The sequence below is a fragment of the Dendropsophus ebraccatus genome, chromosome 7 (genome assembly GCF_027789765.1).
Source record: "Dendropsophus ebraccatus isolate aDenEbr1 chromosome 7, aDenEbr1.pat, whole genome shotgun sequence".
Taxonomy (NCBI): domain Eukaryota; kingdom Metazoa; phylum Chordata; class Amphibia; order Anura; family Hylidae; genus Dendropsophus; species Dendropsophus ebraccatus.
In genome coordinates, this window is record NC_091460.1 from 70,118,139 (window position 1) to 70,139,500 (window position 21,362).

At 43.5% G+C, this 21,362-nt stretch overlaps 1 protein-coding gene across 1 annotated transcript; it reads left to right on the forward strand.

The window, feature by feature from the left end:
* The first annotated feature begins 232 nt into the window (after positions 1–232).
* LOC138796852 (caspase-3-like) lies at positions 233–14,161 on the forward strand. Its single transcript, XM_069976562.1, has 6 exons — positions 233–456; positions 1,553–1,673; positions 4,985–5,113; positions 6,507–6,682; positions 9,888–10,008; positions 13,611–14,161. The coding sequence occupies exons 2-6, from the start codon at positions 1,580–1,582 to the stop codon at positions 13,814–13,816; spliced, it is 726 nt and encodes a 241-aa protein (XP_069832663.1). The 5' UTR covers positions 233–456; positions 1,553–1,579; the 3' UTR covers positions 13,817–14,161.
* The last annotated feature ends 7,201 nt before the right edge of the window (positions 14,162–21,362 follow it).

Genomic DNA, 21,362 nt, shown 5'->3' on the forward strand with positions numbered 1-21,362 from the left:
TCCCCATAGAATTCAATGATATCCGTGTTTTTCACAGATCCGTGAAAAAAACCGACACGGATGCAAAACGGATGAAAAACGGACTGTTTTGCACGGATCACGGAGGTAGCTGCCGGACCACAATCACGGACCGGGAAAAACACTGAACGTGTGAATGCAGCCTAACAGTTCAATTTTACTAGCCAAATCCCTCTTCTTGGTTTTCCTAGCATATATAATGAAAAGTATGGCTTTTTTAACACAAGGAGTTAAAAATGAAAGTGCTAGAACTAAAATGGTCTGTGACATGAAGGGGTTAAGTACAGCCCAATGACGTAAAGATAAGAACAGAGAGGATTTACTGGCTCAGTAGAAAAATGAAACTATTTTCTCAAAAAAGGACAAAGTGCAGAACACAAGCAAGCACTATCTGAGGAAATCTGAACTTTATGATCTCTATTTACTGAGCTTTTCATGGTAAGTAATCGTTCTACATACTATCGATTATCTAGTTATCCAGTCAGTTTATGGGTTAAAGCCTAAATGGTATAAACTGGATAGTGCACTCTACTGCTACTGTTGACTATATTCAGAAGAATTTGTCTATGAATAGAAAAGTTAACACTTTTGCCGCCCAATCTTTATACATTATATTCTGAGAATATTATTGTTTCTCCTTGCACACTTAATGCACAGGAAACAAGATAGAAACTTCCAGATAAATCCTCATTGACACGTAAGAGCTGTATCCTTTCGGAACAGTCACTGCAGTGAATTCCATCATCATACAATGTAGAGCTGGTTTATAGTAGACATATGCAACATAGGGCTGTGTATGAAAATGAAACAAAAAATAATGTAGTTGCTTATAGCACTTCTTATGGAAACCTAAAGTGGCCACACCACATGAAATTTTCTATATGAAAAATTTAGATTTTTACCTTAGATAGATCACCCAACTGCCCTGAAATGGGAGATACAATACTAATACTATACACTCTGTTGACCCCTTAAAGTGAATGTACCATCAGGCCTGGGCTGAAGCACTGGAGGCAGGCCGACCCACCCCCAGTGGGAGAAACCCCCACCCCTCTATGATGCAGCTCCATTAGAATCAATGGTGCCGCATTATAGAGGGGCAGGGGATTCCTCCCACTGGGGGTGAGTCGGTCTGCCTCCAGTGCTTCAGCCCAGGCCTGATGGCATCTAACCTGCTGATATGTTCCTATAGGACACGGGCACTGAGGATTCTTACCTTGGTCCCTGGCACAGTTTTTGTGAATATTAAAGTTTATCAGATGTGTAAATGAGGTGATGCACTGGGGGTGGGAGTACCATCCTGTGCAATTATCTGCCCTGACCGGGATGCCTCCAATGTTAGGCCTGCACACAGCTAAATAAGAAACTAAGGGCAACCAAAGCTGTGTAATGACAGTGACATTTCATTTTTTTGGTTGGTCATAGGTCCTCTTTAAAATTGTTTTCACTACAAGCCAACAAAACATATAAAATCTTTTAGAGACTGTAAGCTATTTTTTTATATCCTTCCCTGTTTTTCTCATGTTTTTGGCAGGTTTAATGAAGTCTATGCTTACCAACAATGCTGAAAGGTGGCAGTCATAACTGTTACAAGGTGGACTACCCTAAAAAGAGCCTTTGTTTAATACTGAACATGGAATACTTTGACATCCAGGGTAATATAAAAAGAATCATCAGTCACCAATATGCTTTATGACATTAGAATGATATAATAAGAATATTTTGCAATATGAGAGGATTCACAATGTGAATTAAATCTATAATTTTTAAAAGGGGTTTTATTTCACTGAATATTGCCCTTGCTTTCTAATTGACGGTGGTCTGACTTCTGTGACCCGATTCTTATAATGATAGGCTGCAATTTTGGCATAAACTACTCATCTATGATGCTGCCGGCGTTACAGGGTACATGAAAGTGCTAAATACTCGTTCCGCTCCAGCTGCCAGTTCCCAGGCCACCTGCTGTCCACTGCTCTCCTCTTCCTCACATTTGCCGCTGATGTGCTGTTCTAAAAGGAAATGGCCACTCAGCATACGCAGTATTGGGTGTTGTGGGGTGGACCGTAAACCGGCAGCTGCGGCGGGACAGGTAAGTATACAGCACTGCGACACACGCTTCCAATCCAACAATGTTTTATTCCATCAAGGCATGATGAAGCGCATGTGGCATGAAACAATTGTTGCCTTATCGTTTGCATCTCTGACCAGTTGATGGAATAAAGCATTGATTGATTGGAAGCGTGTTGCAGCCATTCTTTCCTCTTCTTCGTGTTTAGCTGGATGTGTGAGTGCAGAGCACCGCTCAACCAGATACAGTCATTGTGTCCATCAGCCACTGCAGAGGGAGCAGTGATTGCTATCCCTATGCTTCTAGCTTCAGAAGCGCTAAAACACAGCAGGGGATCAGAAACTGCAAGGTTTAGAGCCCTGCAGTTCCCGACATAAATGTTGGCGGCAGCAGAGGGCCCATGTTGCTCTTCATTGCTGTCACTAACTCAAATGGAGTATGTGAAAAAAAAAATACATATTTTTTTTAATAAAGTTACATTACAAAGTGATATCACTTTATTAAAGTTCGTTTCTGGAGTACTTCTTGGGTAGATGGGTAGATGGAGAGGTGTAGGCAGCGGAGTGTGGCAAAGATTGCAAAAAAGTAGGTACATCAACCAACAACATAGTTTCGCACTGCTTAGTTGCTAATTATCAGTGGTACAATGTGGGAGACCCGATCCAGTTCTTAGAAATTATAAGAAATAAACAGAACTACAGTTAACACAAGACATTTTTGGAATTAGTCCTCTGTGACAGTTTTTCTGCCCCACCTGGAAAAGTAAACATGAACCAGTGTGGGGCTGCGTTCACAGTACGTATATTTCAGTCAGTATTGTGGTCCTCATATTGCAACCAAAACCAGGAGTGGATTAAAAACACAGAAAGGATCTGTTCACACAATGTTGAAATTGAGTGGATGGCCGCCATATAACAGTAAATAACTGCCATTATTTCAATATAACAGCCGTTGTTCTAAAATAACAGCAAATATTTGCCATTAAATGGCGACCATCCACTCAATTTCAACATTGTGTGAACAGATCCTTTCTGTGTTTTTAATCCACTCCTGGTTTTGGTTGCAATACTGACTGAAATATACAAATACTGACTGAAATATACGTAGTGTGAACACAGCCTAAACTAGTAACAAAACAAATAAAAACTAATTAAGTGCAGGCAAAGCACTCCAAGGAGTGACAACAAGAGAGGAGGACAGCAAATAGGAGTAGTTAAACACCAATCAACTCAAATCGAATAGGGGAATTAGTTGAAATCCACTGTTCCAAGTACTAAGTGGTGAATTGGAACGCATTCCGTAGTTTCTGTTGGATACTAGCGGGCATAATTTGAATAAAGGGCTCCCAAAGTAAAAAAAAAAAAAAGTTTTGACCTTGGGTTCCTTATGTAAGGTAGCTTCCACCCAATCCATTTTAAAAAGAAACATTAATTTTTGCAGAATAAGGCTTAGGGATGGGGAGGTCGGGGAGAGCCATTTCTGCAATATCTATATTGTATCATCTGTCTTCTTTTGAGCAGGGGTGGGCGGTTAAATCCACATGGCTGAAGATGGCCCATTCGGGAATTAAAGGTACATACTGTAGTTCAACAAGTTGGTACAGGAAAAATCTTTGATTCGTCTCGAGAAGACCAGGATCTCAGAGCAATCCCCAGTGGTATAGCCTGGTCGAGCCTGACATCTGGGGAACACAGACGACTAAATGCGTTCCATTATGTATTTCCGATGCAGATATATGTATGCCCTATGTGTTATTTTGATCGCCATATTCCAATAGGATGCAGCAGTGAGAAATTTGTGTGCCCTATACAAAGTATCTACCAGATCAGAGGAGGTGAGGTGGGGCATATGTTGTAGCTATTTGGAGAGGCCATGCAGGGAGGTAGAGTAGTCAAGATTGGAATGTAGGAAAGTATAGAAGTGCGAGATGAGGTACAAAGTGTTTCTAAGTTTTATCAGGAGATTACCTGTGAGGTCTTCCTGTTCCTGTAGTTTTACCATTTGCATTACTTTGCATAACTAGTGGTCTGCAAAAACAGGAAGAAAGCAGATAAGAAAAAGGGCGAATTTGGATTGTGCAGAGGATAGTGCAGGAGAAAATATGTCTAGGATTTGCCAGGCGGAAAAGATACGCCCTGGTTTCCCATCCTGGAAGTGAGGATTTCCCAGAAAGGGGAGCAACAGAGATGTGTGTACTGGCAGATCTGAGAGCCTATGGACAGCCTGCCAGGCCTTTATGGATGGGGAGAGCAGTGGGTTTCTTCGTGTCCTCAGGAAGTTGATCAAGAGGCGCATTTAGAGCATAGAGTAGGAAGTGCAAACCTTCTAAATTACCATCTATGTCATACGAGGTATAGCAGGAGAGGCCATGGGTCCAATCCCTAACTATACTACCACTATCTCTTCTTACTCCACGTGGAGAGATCTTGCATGGAGCCCCAGACTCTATTCTCCCATAGCCCATCCCAGCCTTGTGCAGGTGTACAATTTTGTCCCCAGAGACAGCTCTTGGCCATGGTGGAGATGTTGGAGTGTAATTGTGTGGACAGGTGTTTTTTTTTTTTAATACAGGTAACAAGTTCAAACAGGTGCAATTAATACAGGTATGCAATGAATGCCAAGTAGAAGGGGTTCTAAAAAAGAAACAAATAAAAAAAAACTAACAGGTCTGTGAGAGCCAGAATACTTGCTGGTTGGTAGGTGATCAAAACATATTTAATGGAGTAATTATGCAATGCAAATACAATGTGATTTTCAGGATTTTATTTTTAATGCTATGTCTCACAGCTGAACCTCTCCATCCTATACAGTATAAGTGGGAACACCTGCAAAAATGTTTGTCTATCAAACACTTACTTCCCTCTCTGGCAATTTTATTTGTTTATATTTATTCTAAAGGTTTACCAAGGAGGGAGGGCACCAATGAAGACAGAAATAACCTAAAAGAAACCTTTAAAAATGTAGGGTTTGAAGTAAGAACCAAAGACAATTTAACCTATACAGAAACAGAAAAAGTTCTACAGAAAAGTAAGTTACACTGCCAGACTAACATGCTTCCACAACTAATATAACTATTTCTGGCTAAATATATATCAAATATATTCTGCAGTGTAACACTATTCAAATATATTCTGCAAATGTAACACTAAAACAATGTTGGGAAGACTTTAAAGGGGTATTCCCACAATTTAAAGTTTCCCTCTATCCATATGATAGTGGATAACTAGGTTATCCGTGGGGATGTGACCACTGGGATGTCCAACGATCACAAGAACGGAGGAGAAAAGTTTGCCGCAATGAAAAGAGTGGACCACATATGACACAGTCCGCACTCCATTCTTTATGGAGCGACTGAGTCATCAAACCCCCACCAATAACCTAGTTATCCCCTATCATATGGATAGAGGATAACTTTAAATTATGGGAATACCCATTTAAAGTCTTTTTTTTAGACGTTTAGACTTTTTTTGGCCTCCATGGTGAACAATGGGGGTCCCAGCAGTCAGACTCCCGATGATTACCTTGTTGTCCAGCAAGGACAAGCCCATGAATATTGAGCGCTCTGCAATGACACCATTCTGAGCTCATTGCTGTGGAGTGCCAAATAAACGTTTATGAGGAGGGACGGGCTGAATTGGTACACTGAGGGCGGTAGTCCCACCCCTAGGGCACCAAGCTACCTAACACATATTAATTAAACTGAAGATTTAGCAAAAGGGCAATGAAAATATCATATAGACTATAAAGGGAGTATAAATACAGCCTCAGGCTGGGTTCACACACAGTATATTTCAGTCAGTATTGTGGTCCCCATATTGCAACCTCAACCAGGAGTGGATGGAAAACACAGAAAGGCTCTGTTCACACAATGGTGAAATTGAGTGGATGGCCGCCATATAACAGTAAATAACGGCCATTATTTCAATATAACAGCCGTTGTTTTAAAATAACAGCAAATATTTGCCATTAAATGGCGGCCATCCACTCAATTTCAACATTGTGTGAACAGATCCTTTCTGTGTTTTTAATCCACTCCTGGTTTTGGTTGTAATATGAGGACCGAAATACCGACTGAAAAATACTGTGTGTGAACCCAGCCTTACTGTAAAAATTATGTAAACCAAAAGCATATTCCTTCCAACAAACTACGATACAATATTATCTGAATTTGTGAATACGGTCTGTCTGTGTATACTCCATACTTTATAAGCCTAGATGTGCAATCAATATCAAACATATACTAAATGTGTGTATATATATATATATATATATATATATATATATATATATATATATACACAGAATTACAGGAAAATTGGAAAAATTCCACCTTTATTCATTGTTAGTGAATCAGAACTAATGTTATGTACAATATGTAATAGATGTTGTTTTCTAATTTGTATCTGTGATCATACTGTAGTTGCTTCTGAGGACCACAGTCAAAGAAGTTGTTTTGTTTGCGCTATCCTGAGCCATGGAAATGAATGTGGCATTTTTACTCGCGATAAGCTTTTTGAGCTGAACTGGTTGGTTAACTTTTTCAGTAACCGTAACTGCAAGACACTGGCTGAAAAACCAAAGCTATTTTTTATTCAGGTAACTAAAAAACTGTGAATATGCATAGTAAGTAGAGATAAGCGAACCGGTTTGGCTGGTATGGGATCCGGTTTGGATTTTTCCAAAAATCCGAGTCCGGTCGGATTCGGATTTTTGGAAATCCGCTCTGAATTTTTTTTCTTGCTTTTTAAAATGGAAGCCACCATTTTAGAAAGCAGGAAGTGTTCTGGGGGGGAAAAGCGCTTTCCCATGATGCCCGGAACACATCCAATCAGCAGGGATGTTGCACTAGCCCACCCCGTGTGACGTCGGTATTGCTTTAAGAGGATTGGTCACATGATCGCATGAGGCAGTCTGAACAGAGAGAGGAAGGAGACTGTTAGCAGTGCATAAAGCTCGTCAGTGACAAAACGCTGAGAAGATATTGTACAAAAGCAAAGACAAAAAGATTATTAGGAAAGCGGAGAGGAGAAACATATAGTGATTGAGAGAGAAAAATAGAGAGGGCGAAAGATAGATAGGTAGATATATTAAGCATAGGAGAGCAAAGGGTGCACAGAACAAAAACGTGTTATACAGATATCCAAGTACTATAATTTCACCCTTGCGAGAGTGTATATGACATAGGTGTTTTCCTGAGGCACAAATATATGCCTTGTGCATGTGTGTAGAATAAAACTCTAAAAAAAAAAGCTATACAGGTATACAAATACTATAGTTGGACCCTTGCGAGAGTGGAGAGACTGCTCCTTCACTGCATTTGTGACCTTTTACCTGCAAAGACCCAGTAATGGTGAATATTGAAGTCTAAAAAAAAAAAAATTGACTTTAAGATGTTGAAAAGATAATGATGTTACTGACATGTAGAGCCCTAAATTCAACCAAATACACTACCCCCGTATCATATAGATGATTTAAACTATGAAATCCGAAGAAATCCGAAATTCGGTCGAACTTTTAAAAAAAATCTGGAAGTCCAGTCGGAACGAACTTTTGAAAAGTTTGCTCATCTCTAATAGTAAGTAGCGATGGTTGTGTAAGTAACAGAAGCAATTGCTAAACTGAGCCAGCCAAAAGAACCTGAAAATACCATGAAACTGAAAACTAAAAGTAACTAAACACGTTGATACAAAACAAAACCAACCCAACCCCATGGACAGTTTCAGGCACAGGAATTTTTTTTCCACTACTATTGCAGTTATTGATGCAGTTTTTAATTTATTTTAGTCAAAGTCCAAGGTGGCTCCAGCAGGAACAGGGGACGGGTAGTAGACCTTATTTCACATTTCATTTCTGATTTTATTTCAATTAATGACATTAAAACCTATCACACTTGTCAGCATTTATTTAATACTTATAAATAAAAGCTGCTAGGCCTTCATTGTCTTTTTTTTAATGAAATGCATTTTTTCTGGTGTCTTTCACATCTTATAGAGAAAAAAATTGCATTTGAGAAAGTCACAAACCACAAGAAAAAAACGCTTTGTATATATACACTTTTTAATAACTTCTTGCAGACATCTTGGTGCATTGTTTTAACAAAAAGAAAGCAGACCCCCCAAATAAATAAATAAATAAACTAACAAAAATACATAAAAATTGCTCAACTCAGAGAAACAGCTGTTTTCTTCAGAAAACAGCAGCACTTTTGTCCACACTCTGCATGTAGTATTGCTGCTCTGTTCCTTTGAAGAGAATGAAGCTGTTGTGTAATATACACACATGCAACTGGAGCACAGGGGTGGCACTGTTCTTGGAAGGCAGCTATGTTTTAGCAATGGATAATGCCTTTAATTTAGCCTATTTTTACTTTCCTAGGCCTGCCTTTGCTCTAGATTTTGGTACAGATTCTGGAGCCAGTATCTAATATGGATCGTAAGGGTACTGGATTTTCTGCTAAAAAAAAAAATAGTTCACAGCAAATCCATGCATGACAAATCTACACCACATTTTGTGGATTTTTGTGCCATTTTGTTTGAAAAGATGAAGCGAAACAGTAAAGCCCCTATTACACAGGGCGATGCGGAGAGCAAGCAAGCATCGACCTGTCAGGTCACTGCTTGCATGATCCTCGTTCCCCTGCCCGCTGCTGGCGCTATTACACATGCTGACAGCAGGGAGGAACAGGTAAGAGCCAGGTGGGCCACAGAGAGCCATGTGGGGGTGGGGCTTAAGGCAATTTTAAAGGAGACCTGTCACCCCCCGTGCCGGGGTGACAGGCTCCCGACCCCCGTTACAGCCCCCTATACTCACATGATCCCGCCGGGTCCAGCTTCCTGAGCCGGTCGGGTCACGGAGATATGAGCGCCCGAAGCCCGGTCAGATGCCCATAGAGAATGAATGGGGAGTCCGATGCTCCGTCATTCTCTATGGGCATCGGACTCTCCTGTTAGCGCAAATTACCAAGATGGTACAGCTGTGCCCCACAGCTGTAAGGTGCTGGGGCCAAGTCACACTCCCTCTGGGAGGTGATTGGTTCCATTTAAGGCTTTAAAGGGGAGAGATGACAAGTCTCATTCCTGCTATCATTCGCTGCTGATCCGCAGCAGATTTGATGGTGCACATTTCATGCTGTGTTCATTCATTTAGTCAAATCTGCTGCAGATCTGCTGCGGGTCCGTAGCAGAAAATACGCTGCAATCCGGTACGTGTAAAGCTACCCTAAAAATCTAACTCAACAGGGGATGTGAAATAAAGCAATTTACATTCAGGTCCAGTCTCCTGAAGGCAACTTTTTAGTCTTGTGCCGGTTGAAAAAGGGACTAAATATATACAGAGAAAAGGCAGTCATGTGATTGACGGACACAATGAGCTGTGACTCTCTGTACTGGCCGGGACCTCATGTGTTTAGTCCCTTTTTTTTCAACCAGCACAATAACAAAAATCTGCCTTCAGGAGATTGGTCCTGGATTTCTGGTAAGTACAGCTTTGTTTTAAAGCACGATAACTATAAAACATTTTTTTAGTAAATTGCAAACTTGCTTTATATCACATCCCCTATTTAGGTTTTAAAAGTTATAATGACAGGTGTGCTTTAAAAGCTAATATAATAATAAACTTAAGACCTCATGAAATTAGGCGTCTGCAATACAGTATAGAATACAGCCGTTTAGTGCATAGTAATTTCAACCAAAATGTACACACATTTCAATTTCTACCTTTAGCCTTAGTTGGTATGCTATCATCTTACAACACTACAGAAATCCCATCAGATTTGTCTGATTTTTGTTTTTTAATAACTCAGGCTTGCAGAGGAGAAGAATGTGATTATGGAATCGAAACTGATGGGGCATCTGACTGTGCAAATTCTGCTCCACAAGTTCTAAATGAGAAAGATATGTTGCATGTATATTCTACACCGCCAGGTAAGATATTTTATACCATCAGTGTACGTTACCTTCAAAATCACCTCTGGTCAATATCCAGCAAACATACAACCTGATATAAATGTTTAAATAATATTTCCAGTCACACATATCCTTAATTCCCCCTTATTGCTTACAATTTTTCATCTATAGAGATATGAGGTTTTTTTTTTTGCAGGATTGCACTTTATGATAAAACCTTTGATTTTACCATAAAATCAGAGAATTTTTTAAAATAGCTTTTGGGGATTTTGTTTTTATAGTAAACCTGGCTGTTTGTTTTATTTTTACTACTTTTAGCCTTTTCTGGACTTCAATGCCCAAGTTTTTTATGTTTTTGTTTTGCTACGATCAATGCCCAAGATTTTTATGTTTTTGTTTTGCCACGATCACCTTCAAACAAGCGTAACTTTTTTTTTAATACACCATGGATACAGCTATACGAGGGCATATTTTTTATGGGGCAAGTTATACTTTTTATTGGTACCATTTCAGAATACATATGTCTTTTTAAATGTCGGTTGAACAAAATAAAGCAATCCCACAAAATACATTTTGCAACAAATTATGGGGTGCTTTTGCTTCTGTGTCCTTGTGAAAATGAGGGCTTATATGGCTTATAGGGAACCAATCACCATGATTGTGTTGGTATGGTTCCCAGCTCCACAGTTTAGATCTACTGTGCTGCTCCCCAAGGCACATGGGTTTGAATCGCCGTATTCTGACTTCTATAACCTCCTTATTTTTCAGTCTGAGACATAGAGGGACATATTTTGTGATATGATCTGTATTTTTCAACAATATAGGAGTGGATGGAACATTTTAGTTGTTTTTTTATTCCATTTTATTTGATAGATGATGTGACCAAAAATCAGCAATTCTGGTGTTTGATATAATTTTTTATTAATGCCGATCACTGTCCAGGATCAATCATGGTTTATTGTACTAATTCAGATAATCCCGCATGTGGCAATATCAAACATGCTTTTTTTTGGTTTATGTATTTTAGTTGTAAATGGGAAAAGGGAGTGATTTAAACTTTTAATAGGGAAGGTTTTTTTTAAACCTTTAAATTTTTTTATTTTGACATATTTTAAGTCCCCCTAGGGGACTACTATTTGCAATCACTCGATTGTTTGTACTGATGAATGCTATGCTTCGGCATAGCATAGATCAGTTATATTGGTGCAGAGAGACTGCGGCTGTATTACCCTCTGGCAGCCACAACAACTGATCAGAACCTCCTTTCTTTGCTGCGGGAGTGCCGATCAGTCCCCTGACAGGTCTGGCATCTGTCAGGTTACACTGTGCATGCTGCTATCAATATTGACGACTTCATGCACAGGGTTAAACTCCTAGGATTGGACGGGAGTTAGTTCCCAGTAGGTGCAGACAGGTGTTAGCTGTAACATACAGCTGACAGACACTGCATATAGTGTGGCTTCAGTCCACATTAAATGCAACAACCGCCAGGCAAATATTACTTGTCTGCAATCAACTGAAATAAATAGTGAGTAACCAGGCTAGGCAGAGAAAGTGTTAACAGTTTGAAAATCCAGCATATCCTTTAGATGACTTTGAGACCGGCTTTCAATAACACTTTTACTCCGCCAAGTTTTTTTGCAGTCATACAGCCAGATCGTGAGGGAAAGGGGTGTAGTAATTGGAAGCTTTTTCTGTTTTGCACATAATGCAACTGCTATATCAGCATCTTAACACTTTTTTGTGTGCTGATTTTGCACAAAACATAGCACTCCCCCCACTCACAAAATGCCCAGTAGTGGCTTAAAGCGGCACTATAAGCAGGTTCTTCCCAGAGAACCTGCTGATATGCCGCAGTAGCTGTGTATGTCAATAATACATAGCCACTACTTTAACCCGTCCTCCCCGCATTGTTTGTTAAATCGATAAATGCTCTTATGCAATTTACTAGCATAAGAGCATTTAGGGCGTTATCGCGCCCCGCCCACTATATTGTAATCCGTATTCTTCTTCTTCTTCCAGCTATTTATCTGCGCGTAATACAGCCCGAACCACTTTGCGCAGACTCCTTTCAAACTGCGTTTCGAAGCCCTCGGCGGTGTGTGGTGTGCTATCTATTTTTCGTTTCGATCGGATTTGTTGTTTTTAAGAAATTTACGTTTAAAGACCCCGAATTTCCCATAGAAAATAATGGCCACACTCTAACCGCTAACAGCCAATCACAGCACATATGCAAATAGCTGAAACATAGCAACCAATAGGAACTCTAAGGTCTTGTCAGGCAATGTATCACACCATCCACAGTCACATGTTCACTATTGGCCAATAGAAGATGTAATATATGGAAGGTCCTTAGCGATTTTGTCTCACTGACATGAGTAAGATTGTCATGGTAACCGAGCAATGATCTTTACCATTATAAGTAGCAGAGTTCAGTCAGTAAAATAGCAGAGCTGAGGCAACCATGTAGCAGGGACGGTATCCAAGCCGCTCTTAAAGGGACGGTACCCAAGCCGCTCTTAAAGGGACGGTACTAAAGCCGCTCTTAAAGGGGAGGTACCCAAGCCGCTCTTAAAGGGGCGGTACCCTAGCAGCTCTTAAAGGGACGGTACCAAAGCCACTGTGTAAGAGGAATTACATAAGTCGCTCTTACAGGGACAGTACTCAAGGCGCACTTAAAGGGACGGTACCCAAGTCACTCTTAAAGGGACCCAAGTCGCTCTGAATGGGTCCCTTTAAGAGCGACCCGGGTCCGTTTAAGAGCGACCTGGGTCCCTGAGAGCGAAATATGTCCCTTTAAGAGCGACCTGGGTCCCTTTAAGAGCAACCTGGGTCCCCTTAAGTGCGAAATTGGTCCCTTTAAGAGCAAAATGGGTCCTTTAAGAGCGACCTGGGTCCCTTTAAGTGTGAAATGGGTCCCTTTAAGAGCAACCTGGGTCCCTTTAAGAGCGACCTGGGTCCCTTTAAGAATGAAATGGGTCCCTTTAAGAGCGACCTGGGTCACTTTAAGAGCGACACGGGTCCCTTTAAGAGCGAAATGGGTCCCTTTAAGAGCCAAATTGGTTCCTTTAAGAGCGAAATATGTCCCTTTAAGAGCGAAATATGTCCCTTTAAGACCGACATGGGGCCCTTTAAGTGCGAAATATGTCCCTTTAAGAGCAAAGTGGGTCCTTTTAAGAGCGACCTGGGTCCCTTTAAGAGCAACTTGGGTCCCTTAAAGTGCGAAATGGGTCCCTTTAAGAGCGACCTTGGTTCATTTAAGAGCGATCTGGATCCCTTTAAGTGCGACCTGGGTCTCTATAAGAGTGATCTGGGTCCCTTTAAGAGTTAAATGGGTCCCTTTAAGAGCGAAATTGGTCTCTTTAAGAGCGACCTGGGTCCCTTTAAGAGCAACCTGGGATCCTTTAAGAGCGAAGGGACCCAGGTCGCTCCTAAAGGGACTCATGTCACTCTTAAAGGGACAGGAGCCAAGTTGCTCTTAAAGAGACGGCACCCAGGATTAAAGTTTCTCTTAAAAGGAAGTCACTGGTAAAGGGGCGCTCTTTTCAAGCACTATGTATTTCCCTGGAAATGCAAATCTAGCTTTACTTATCAAACCTTTTCTATCATTTTTATTCTAGGATATGTTGCATGGAGAAACTCTGGTAATGGTTCCTGGTTCATCCAGTCTCTGTGTAAGATGCTGCAAAAACATGGAAAAGAACTAGAACTAATAAAGATCCTGACCCGGGTGAACCATGTGGTGGCATCAGAGTATGAATCTGGCAGTGGTGGGAAGGAGATCCCTTGCATCGTCTCAATGCTAACAAAAGAATTATATCTATGACCCCACTGTGTTTGAAATGACTACTACATAGATTCTCACAGAAGTTATTCATTTCCCTTTGTATAGACATTTATTCTGTACTACTAGATTGTGATTGTTTCTACATATAATATGATATTTGTAAGATGTTTGTGAATAAGGCTCCATTTGATCTTCTCTTTATATAAAACACAGTAGAGAAGTTTAACACCTTCTTTGAACACTTTCATCTTTACATCCAAAATTTTCTTCCAATGTCATATCTTCATGGAGGGTTGGAGCTCTCATTTTTGTTGGTCCAAATTCCTTCTATACATGTATATTCCTTTGAAGCTGGGGGCCACACTGAGTTTTTGGCCACAACAGGTGTCACACAACATGTGATCAAAAACGCTGTCATATGGCTAAGGTAAATGAATTGGGGAGGGGGGCGGAGCTTAGCCATGGAGCTGTGAGGACGCGTGCGACCAGAGCTCCGTGTACAGCGACATCTTCCCTTACTTCCCCCAGCTCATTCCCGCACACCTGGTATGCCCGCACGCCGGAGACCAGCTGCTGTAAGGAGCCCGCACCGGCAGACCCGCTCAGTGTCCCGGAGGCCGACTTCCGAGAGGTCCCGCCGCTCTCCCAGCCCGGACACACTGCGCGCCACAGGATCCAAGATGGCGCTCGCACTGCAGGCGGGCGCTGCACAACGGCAAACCTCGCAGCCACAGGCAGGTCAGGACTCGGGCGCTGGCAGCCCTGGGGGGGGCTGCGGGCTCCTGCTCTCCTCTCAGCGATGACTGGGACACCATCATGCCCTCACAGAATACGGGGCCTATACCACCCAGGTTCTCCCCAGCAGCCCACACTACGTCACAACCCTCCCTTCATGAGGAATTGCACCTCCTGAGAGAACTGATCCAGGCTCTACCTACTAGGAGAGACCTGGATTCAGTTGTACAGCGTATAGAGACCTCCCAGCAGCAGGCTATAGAATCGGTGAGAGCCGACATTGACCAACTCACCCATAGAACCAGTGAGTCTGAACGAATAACAACTACTCTGGACTCTAGGGTCTCAGTTCTTGAACAAGAGGCTGAAAGATCTCGCCGCCATTTGCAGACTCTAGCTCTACAATTGGATGATCAGGAGAATAGGGGGAGAAGGAATAATGTACGCATAAGGGGCATGCCTGAGTCTGTTACGGCAACTAATCTTGAAACGAAAGTCCTGGCCTTGTTCAATATGATTACGGGTCGGCCTGCGGAAGCCACGTTCACTATTGATAGGGTGCACAGAGTGGCCAGAGCAGTTACACCGGAAAATGCAAGCCCCGTGATGTATTGTGTCGCCTTCATTATTATACGGATAGAGAACTGATCCTTCGTGCGACACGTGACTACGGCCAAATAGACTTCGAGGGCCAGACGCTGCAGCTCTACCCAGATGTGTCCTCCCGCACCCTCTACATGAGACGTCTGCTGCAACCGCTTCTAGTGGAGTTGCGAGAAATGGGAGCATCATACCGTTGGGGTCATCCTTTTCACATTGTCATCCGTAAGGAGGCTGCTACCTTCACACTACGCCACCCGGAGGAGGCTGATGCCCTTTTTCATTTCTTGAATATCCCACCCTTCTCTCTACCGAACTGGCTGATGATGGGACGACCTGATGCTCCTGTGAATTCTCAAAGGCGCCGCCGCACACGATCTTCCCGACCGACCGCTGAGAGAGATAACCCGGCCGTTTCCTCCATGGACCTTTCTGCGGCTATGCCGAACGAAGCCTGACTGTGGTCATTGACAGGGGCCTCAGAGCGAACTATGTGACAGCTCCTCCTTGTTGCCTCCGGTGCCTTACACCCCCTACCCCATCTAGCAACGTTTCTAGAATGCTGCCAAACCCCTACGCTCATTTGCTACGTCCCCAGTTTCTATGTTCGTTTACTGGCACGGCACCATTTCTCCTACTACACACTGTTTCCGGTTTTATGTTGTCCGGTTGCCTTCTAGCTGTTACCGTGCCTGCTGCAGTTACATGTTATTAAGTCTGCCATGGGGATCTGTGGGTACGGTCCGTTGACAGGGGGGGGTACACTGTGGTAGGGGTTGGGGAGGGGCACAAATGCTGGTTGCTCTGTTGTTTTAGATGACTCCTAATGCTTAATTTGTCCTTCCATTCGACCTAACGCATCTCTCTTTCAGACTGTCCTCTTCTTTGCAGAGACAGTCTCCATAGTGAGGTGTTTTGGGTCCTATCTGCGTTGTTCTGTGCCCCAGGATGGAATTCCTAGTGATCCTTACCTATTTTGGTGTGCAATTTTTCAGGATAACATTTCATAGGATCCCCTTGCGGGGTGTTTATATTATATTTCATTGATAGATGTCGCTGCCACGGGCTCATAGCTCATGGTTTTCTTCATCCCACTGTTCTTTAGTGAGACAGTTGCCTCACCTGCACGTTAGTGCTCTGTTTTTGTCTCCGTTTTGTTTTGTGTCTCTGTGATTTGTTCTGTGTTACTGAGTTCATTTGTCCTTTTGCGTCAGCTTGACCCTTCTTGTCTTCTCTGCTGTCCTTTCCCCACTCGTTCCTCTTGTATCTCCCCCCCTTCTTTTTCTTCTTTTTTCTCTTTTTGTTCTTTTCTACACCCTATCTTTCTTGGGGTGCCTGGGGTGCCGCGCCCAAAGGTTCTCGTGTGAAAATCACTATTCTGTGTTCTCTTTGTTAGCCTGAACCTTTTCCGAGGGGCGTCCATCGACTAATCCTGCCTGTGATTTCCTCCATCTGCCTTCAGGATGCCTTCCCAGACACAGCGAGACGTCCTCTTAGGTACCCTCAATGTGAAAGGGCTACATGACCCGGGTAAGAGATCAATTTTGCTTAATCTTTTGAAGGGTAAACATCTCCAGGTGGCCTTTCTTCAAGAGACGCACCTTACGGCGCAATGCGCCTTTAGACTATCCAACCGCTGGTTTCCTCATGCCTACCATAGCTACTCTAGTGACTCCAAAGCTAGAGGTGTGAGTATTCTCATTTCTGGTACCCTACCATGGGAACTGATAGAAAGTCGCAGTGATGACGATGGTCGTTTTCTCATGGTAAAGGGACGTATCTCCTCGGTGCCGTACACTTTAGCTTCCATTTATTTACCTAACTCGGAACAGGACAAATCCCTGAACTCTTACTTGGAGCTAATAGAGGACTTTGCTGAGGGCACACTGATCCTGGGGGGTGATTTTAATGTTGCTATGGACCCCAGGGTGGATACTTCCAAAGGGGTTTCTCACCTTCCCGCAACTACTGTCAGATGCTTCAGTGCTGCTCTCAGAGACCACCAGCTGGTTGATGTATGGAGGATTCTACACCCTCAGGACAAGGACTTTTCGTTCTATTCGCCAGCTCGGGATATGTATTCCCGCTTGGACTATTTCTTTGTGAAGCATAGGGAACTCCATCTCGCCCTAGATGCGCACATTGACTGTATCGCCTTTTCCGACCACGCACTAGTCACTGTTAGGATTTCTCTGACTAATCCCTACCCAACTCAATGGCAATGGCGACTTAACGCTTCGCTACTAAAAGATGTGGTTGTGCAAAGTGAACTGAAGCGTGCCTTGACTGACTACTTTGCTACGAACACTGAAAATGACACCTCTCCTGGCATATGCTGGGAAGCACATAAATGCGTGATCCGAGGGATCCTCATAAAATTTGGTTCCCAATTCAAAAAAGAGAGGGCGGCTAAGACTCTGAAACTGCTAGACCAAATCACATCGCTGGAACAAACCCACAAACATTCTCCCTCCGAAGACACTAGAGTCTCTCTGTTGCAGGCGAGGGACCAATTGCGGACGCTGCTCATGTGTAAGGCTAAGGCACAACTGGCTAAATGCAGACGCCATTATTATGAGCATGGAAATAAAAGCGGTAAATCCCTCGCTTGTGCTCTTAGAGCGCAACGCCAGCAATCATATGTCCCTAGTGTTTTCTCCTCTACACAGACGAAAGTGAACGCCCCGAAAGAAATTGCGGAGGTGTTCAAAGACTTCTACGCGAACCTTTACACGTCGGATGGTAATAACCCGGCTACACTAGACCCCTCGTTTAGAGATAAAATCTCTGCATATATTAGGCAGTCGGGAATGCGCTCTCTTTCCCAGGCGGATGTGGAGGCACTGGAGGAACCAATATCGGCGGCCGAATTAAAGGTGGCGATCAAAGACACGCAGTTGGGTAAAGCTCCAGGCCCAGATGGCTTTGGCCTAATATATCATAAGACCTTCTTAGATATTCTGTCTCCCCACTTTGTGGCTGCCTTTAATTCTCTCTCGGGGGGCACCCCTCTGCCACGAGATGCCACGAGAGCCCACATAGCCGTGATCCCCAAGCCAGGGAAAGATAGCACCCAATGCTCCAACTTCCGACCTATTTCGCTATTGAACGTGGATTTAAAACTGTTCTCTAAAATACTAGCGTCCCGATTGGCCCCTTTCCTCAGCAGTACCGTTCACCCGGACCAGGCCGGTTTCATGCCTGGTCGAGAAGCCCGAGACAATACCCTGAGGGCAATTAACCTGATCCACAAGGCCTCTCTACGTAACATCCCGATGATGCTTCTCTCCACTGACGCCGAGAAGGCCTTCGATCGGGTTAATTGGACCTTCATGACCGAAACTTTGAAGTTCTTAGGCATGGGTACCAATTTTCTCTCCTGGGTTCTTGCCCTATATGCTTCCCCATCGGCGCGCGTCCGGGTGAACGGCATTCTTTCCTCAGAATTTCCCATAGCGAATGGGACACGGCAGGGGTGCCCTCTGTCTCCTCTTATCTTCATCCTAACTTTGGAACCATTCCTGTGTAGGGTACGGGCTAACCAGAACATATCGGGTCTGACAGTTGGTACACTGTCTAATAAGATCGCGGCCTACGCCGATGACCTTCTGTTTTTTGTTACCTCCCCTCTGGTTTCTCTACCGAACCTTATGCAGGAATTTGAGGTATACGCTCGCCTTTCTAACTTTAAAATAAATTTTTCTAAGTCGGAGGCTCTCAACCTTACGGTTCCAGAGACTGTGGTTGCCGGCCTCAAAACGGCCTTTGGATTTGGCTGGGCGACGGAGTCCCTTAAGTACTTGGGCATCCGCCTGACTGCGGATCTGAGCAAGCTCTATCAACATAACTACCTCCCACTTTTGAACACTATCATTGCCGACTGTGCTAAATGGTCGAAGGGGATGTTCACATGGTTTGGCCGCTGTTCTATATATAAGATGAACATTCTGCCGCGGATTCTGTACTACTTCCAGTGCCTCCCCATCCGCTTACCCGCTGCTTTTTTTAGATCTCTGCTTTCCTCCCAGTCAAAATTTGTATGGGGCGATAAACTCGTGAGAGTGCGCCGTAGCCTCCTATCTCGACCCAAAGACCGTGGAGGGTTTGGGCTCCCTGATATTAAAAAGTATTATCTGGCTGCCCAATTGTCACACGTCTTAGACTGGTGTCGTAATAGCCAGAAGAAACAATGGATCGTGGTGGAACAATCTTTCACGACGGTTCCCTTACAAGGTCTCCCATGGCTGCCTGGTACTCTGCTCTCTACCTTGAAGTCTCACCCCACTATTGGCCCAGTGATCGGGGCGTGCTCGGAAAAGGCGGTCCGGCAATTTCTCCTTCCTTTGAACTCTAAACTTTCCCCTGTACTGGGCCACCCCAAATTTCCACCTGGACTGGAGGACCCGGTCTTCAGGGAATGGATTGCAGCAGGGTTTTTCCGCGCTGGAGATTTCATCTCCAACTCCTCATGGTTATCCACCTCTGACCTGCTGGAACGCACTGAACCGCGTGGCCTGGGCTTCTGGAGAGCAGCACAGTTGCGCCATTTCCTCATTTCCCTTCCCAGCCCTTCTACGCTTACCGCGTCCATCACCCCCTTCGAGGCCCTTTGCTCAGAAAAGGAACCCTTGCGACATAGCCTTTCCTTGGCTTACCAATTCTTGCTGACTCCCCCGGAGGAGCCCCCTCCTGAGTTCCTGATAAAGTGGGAAGAAGACCTCAATTTCTCCCTTACAGAGGAACAAAGATTAAGGATTTTCACCCTCACGCATAAGTCCTCTGTTAGCTCCCGCTTTCAGGAAACAGGATACAAAATTCTCTCCAGATGGTACCGAGTTCCCTCCCGACTACATGCCCTCATCCCTGAGGTTGACCCCACTTGCTGGAGGTGTGGCATCGAGGAAGGTACGTTCCTTCATATTTTTTGGGACTGCCCTCACCTTCAGACTTTTTGGTCCGAAGTTACGCGAGTGATACGACAGGTTACTGACCTGACGTTTCCTATGGACCCTGCCCTATTTCTCCTTCATCACTGCGACTTATCGGTGTCAGTATACAAACGTTCCTTGCTTCGTTTCTTGGTAATGGCCGCCAGAGCATGTGTTCCCCTTTATTGGAAGAAACAAGACCCCCCTCCGATCTCGCTCTGGATCTCCAAGGTCAATGACCTCATGCACATGGAGGACCTGACAGCTAGTATCCTCGATTCTACTACTCGTTTTACCCGCACTTGGTTTGTGTGGATGCAGTTCCAGGAAACTGATATGTATAAAGACTTACTGCGTAACTCCCCCACAACTTGAGTGTTGAGTTGAATGGGGGATTTGCGATGTGCCTTTTGGTTGCCTCACCCTGGTCGCCCCTATTCCCCTTACTCTCTGTTCCTTTCTTTACCTAATTCTCTTTCTTCTCTCCATTTTATAACCTCCCCTCCCCTCTCTTGTTCACCACTTGAGATTATGTTTTGTACTATTGTCTCGTTAGTGTCTGTTCGTATTGTTAAATGTGTTATGTCTGTCCTCTTTCATGTAATCCGAGCAGCAGCTCGGTTTTTTTTTGTTCCTTATACCTCAGGGGCCCAAGGGACTGGTGACATCCCCCGACGCCTAGGCTAGTGCTCATTTATGTACTGATATTAAGGGACACTTCCCTTGTTCTGGTTCTACTATTAAGTGTTAAGGCTTTCGGGCCTCAGCAATATGTTTGCTTTACTCCTTCTTATGATGTTCCTATCTTCTTGATCTCTCCGTGCTGTTGGCGCTGTTGCCGCTCCCTGATGTGTCTTCTTGAAAATACAAATAAAGAATTAAAAAAAAAAAAAAAAAAAAAAAAAAAAAAAAAAAAAATGAATTGGGGAGCATTGCAAAGCACAAGTAGCCATTGTGGACAGCGACCCAGCCGTCACAAAAAATCCATCCAAAATTTATTTATTGGTGATGTTGGGTGGAAGGGCCACTTGTGGGCTGAAATACAAACCAATTCAGTAACCAATTTGTTGTGGCCAAAATTGCGGTGCAGCCTCAGCCTTTAAATATGTAATTAGGATTAGGATTCTTAGAATAAGGTACTGCTTCTTCACATGATTGCTCCCCATCTCAAAATTCTTTCTCCAAGCAGAATCATGCCATTATTTAAAACAGGAGAATATAATAATAATAAAATTCGGTCTGCCTGCATTTACCACATTCAAAATTTTAGACAGATCAGTTCCTAGACTTAGGCTAGGTTCACACTGCGTTTTCAGCATCCG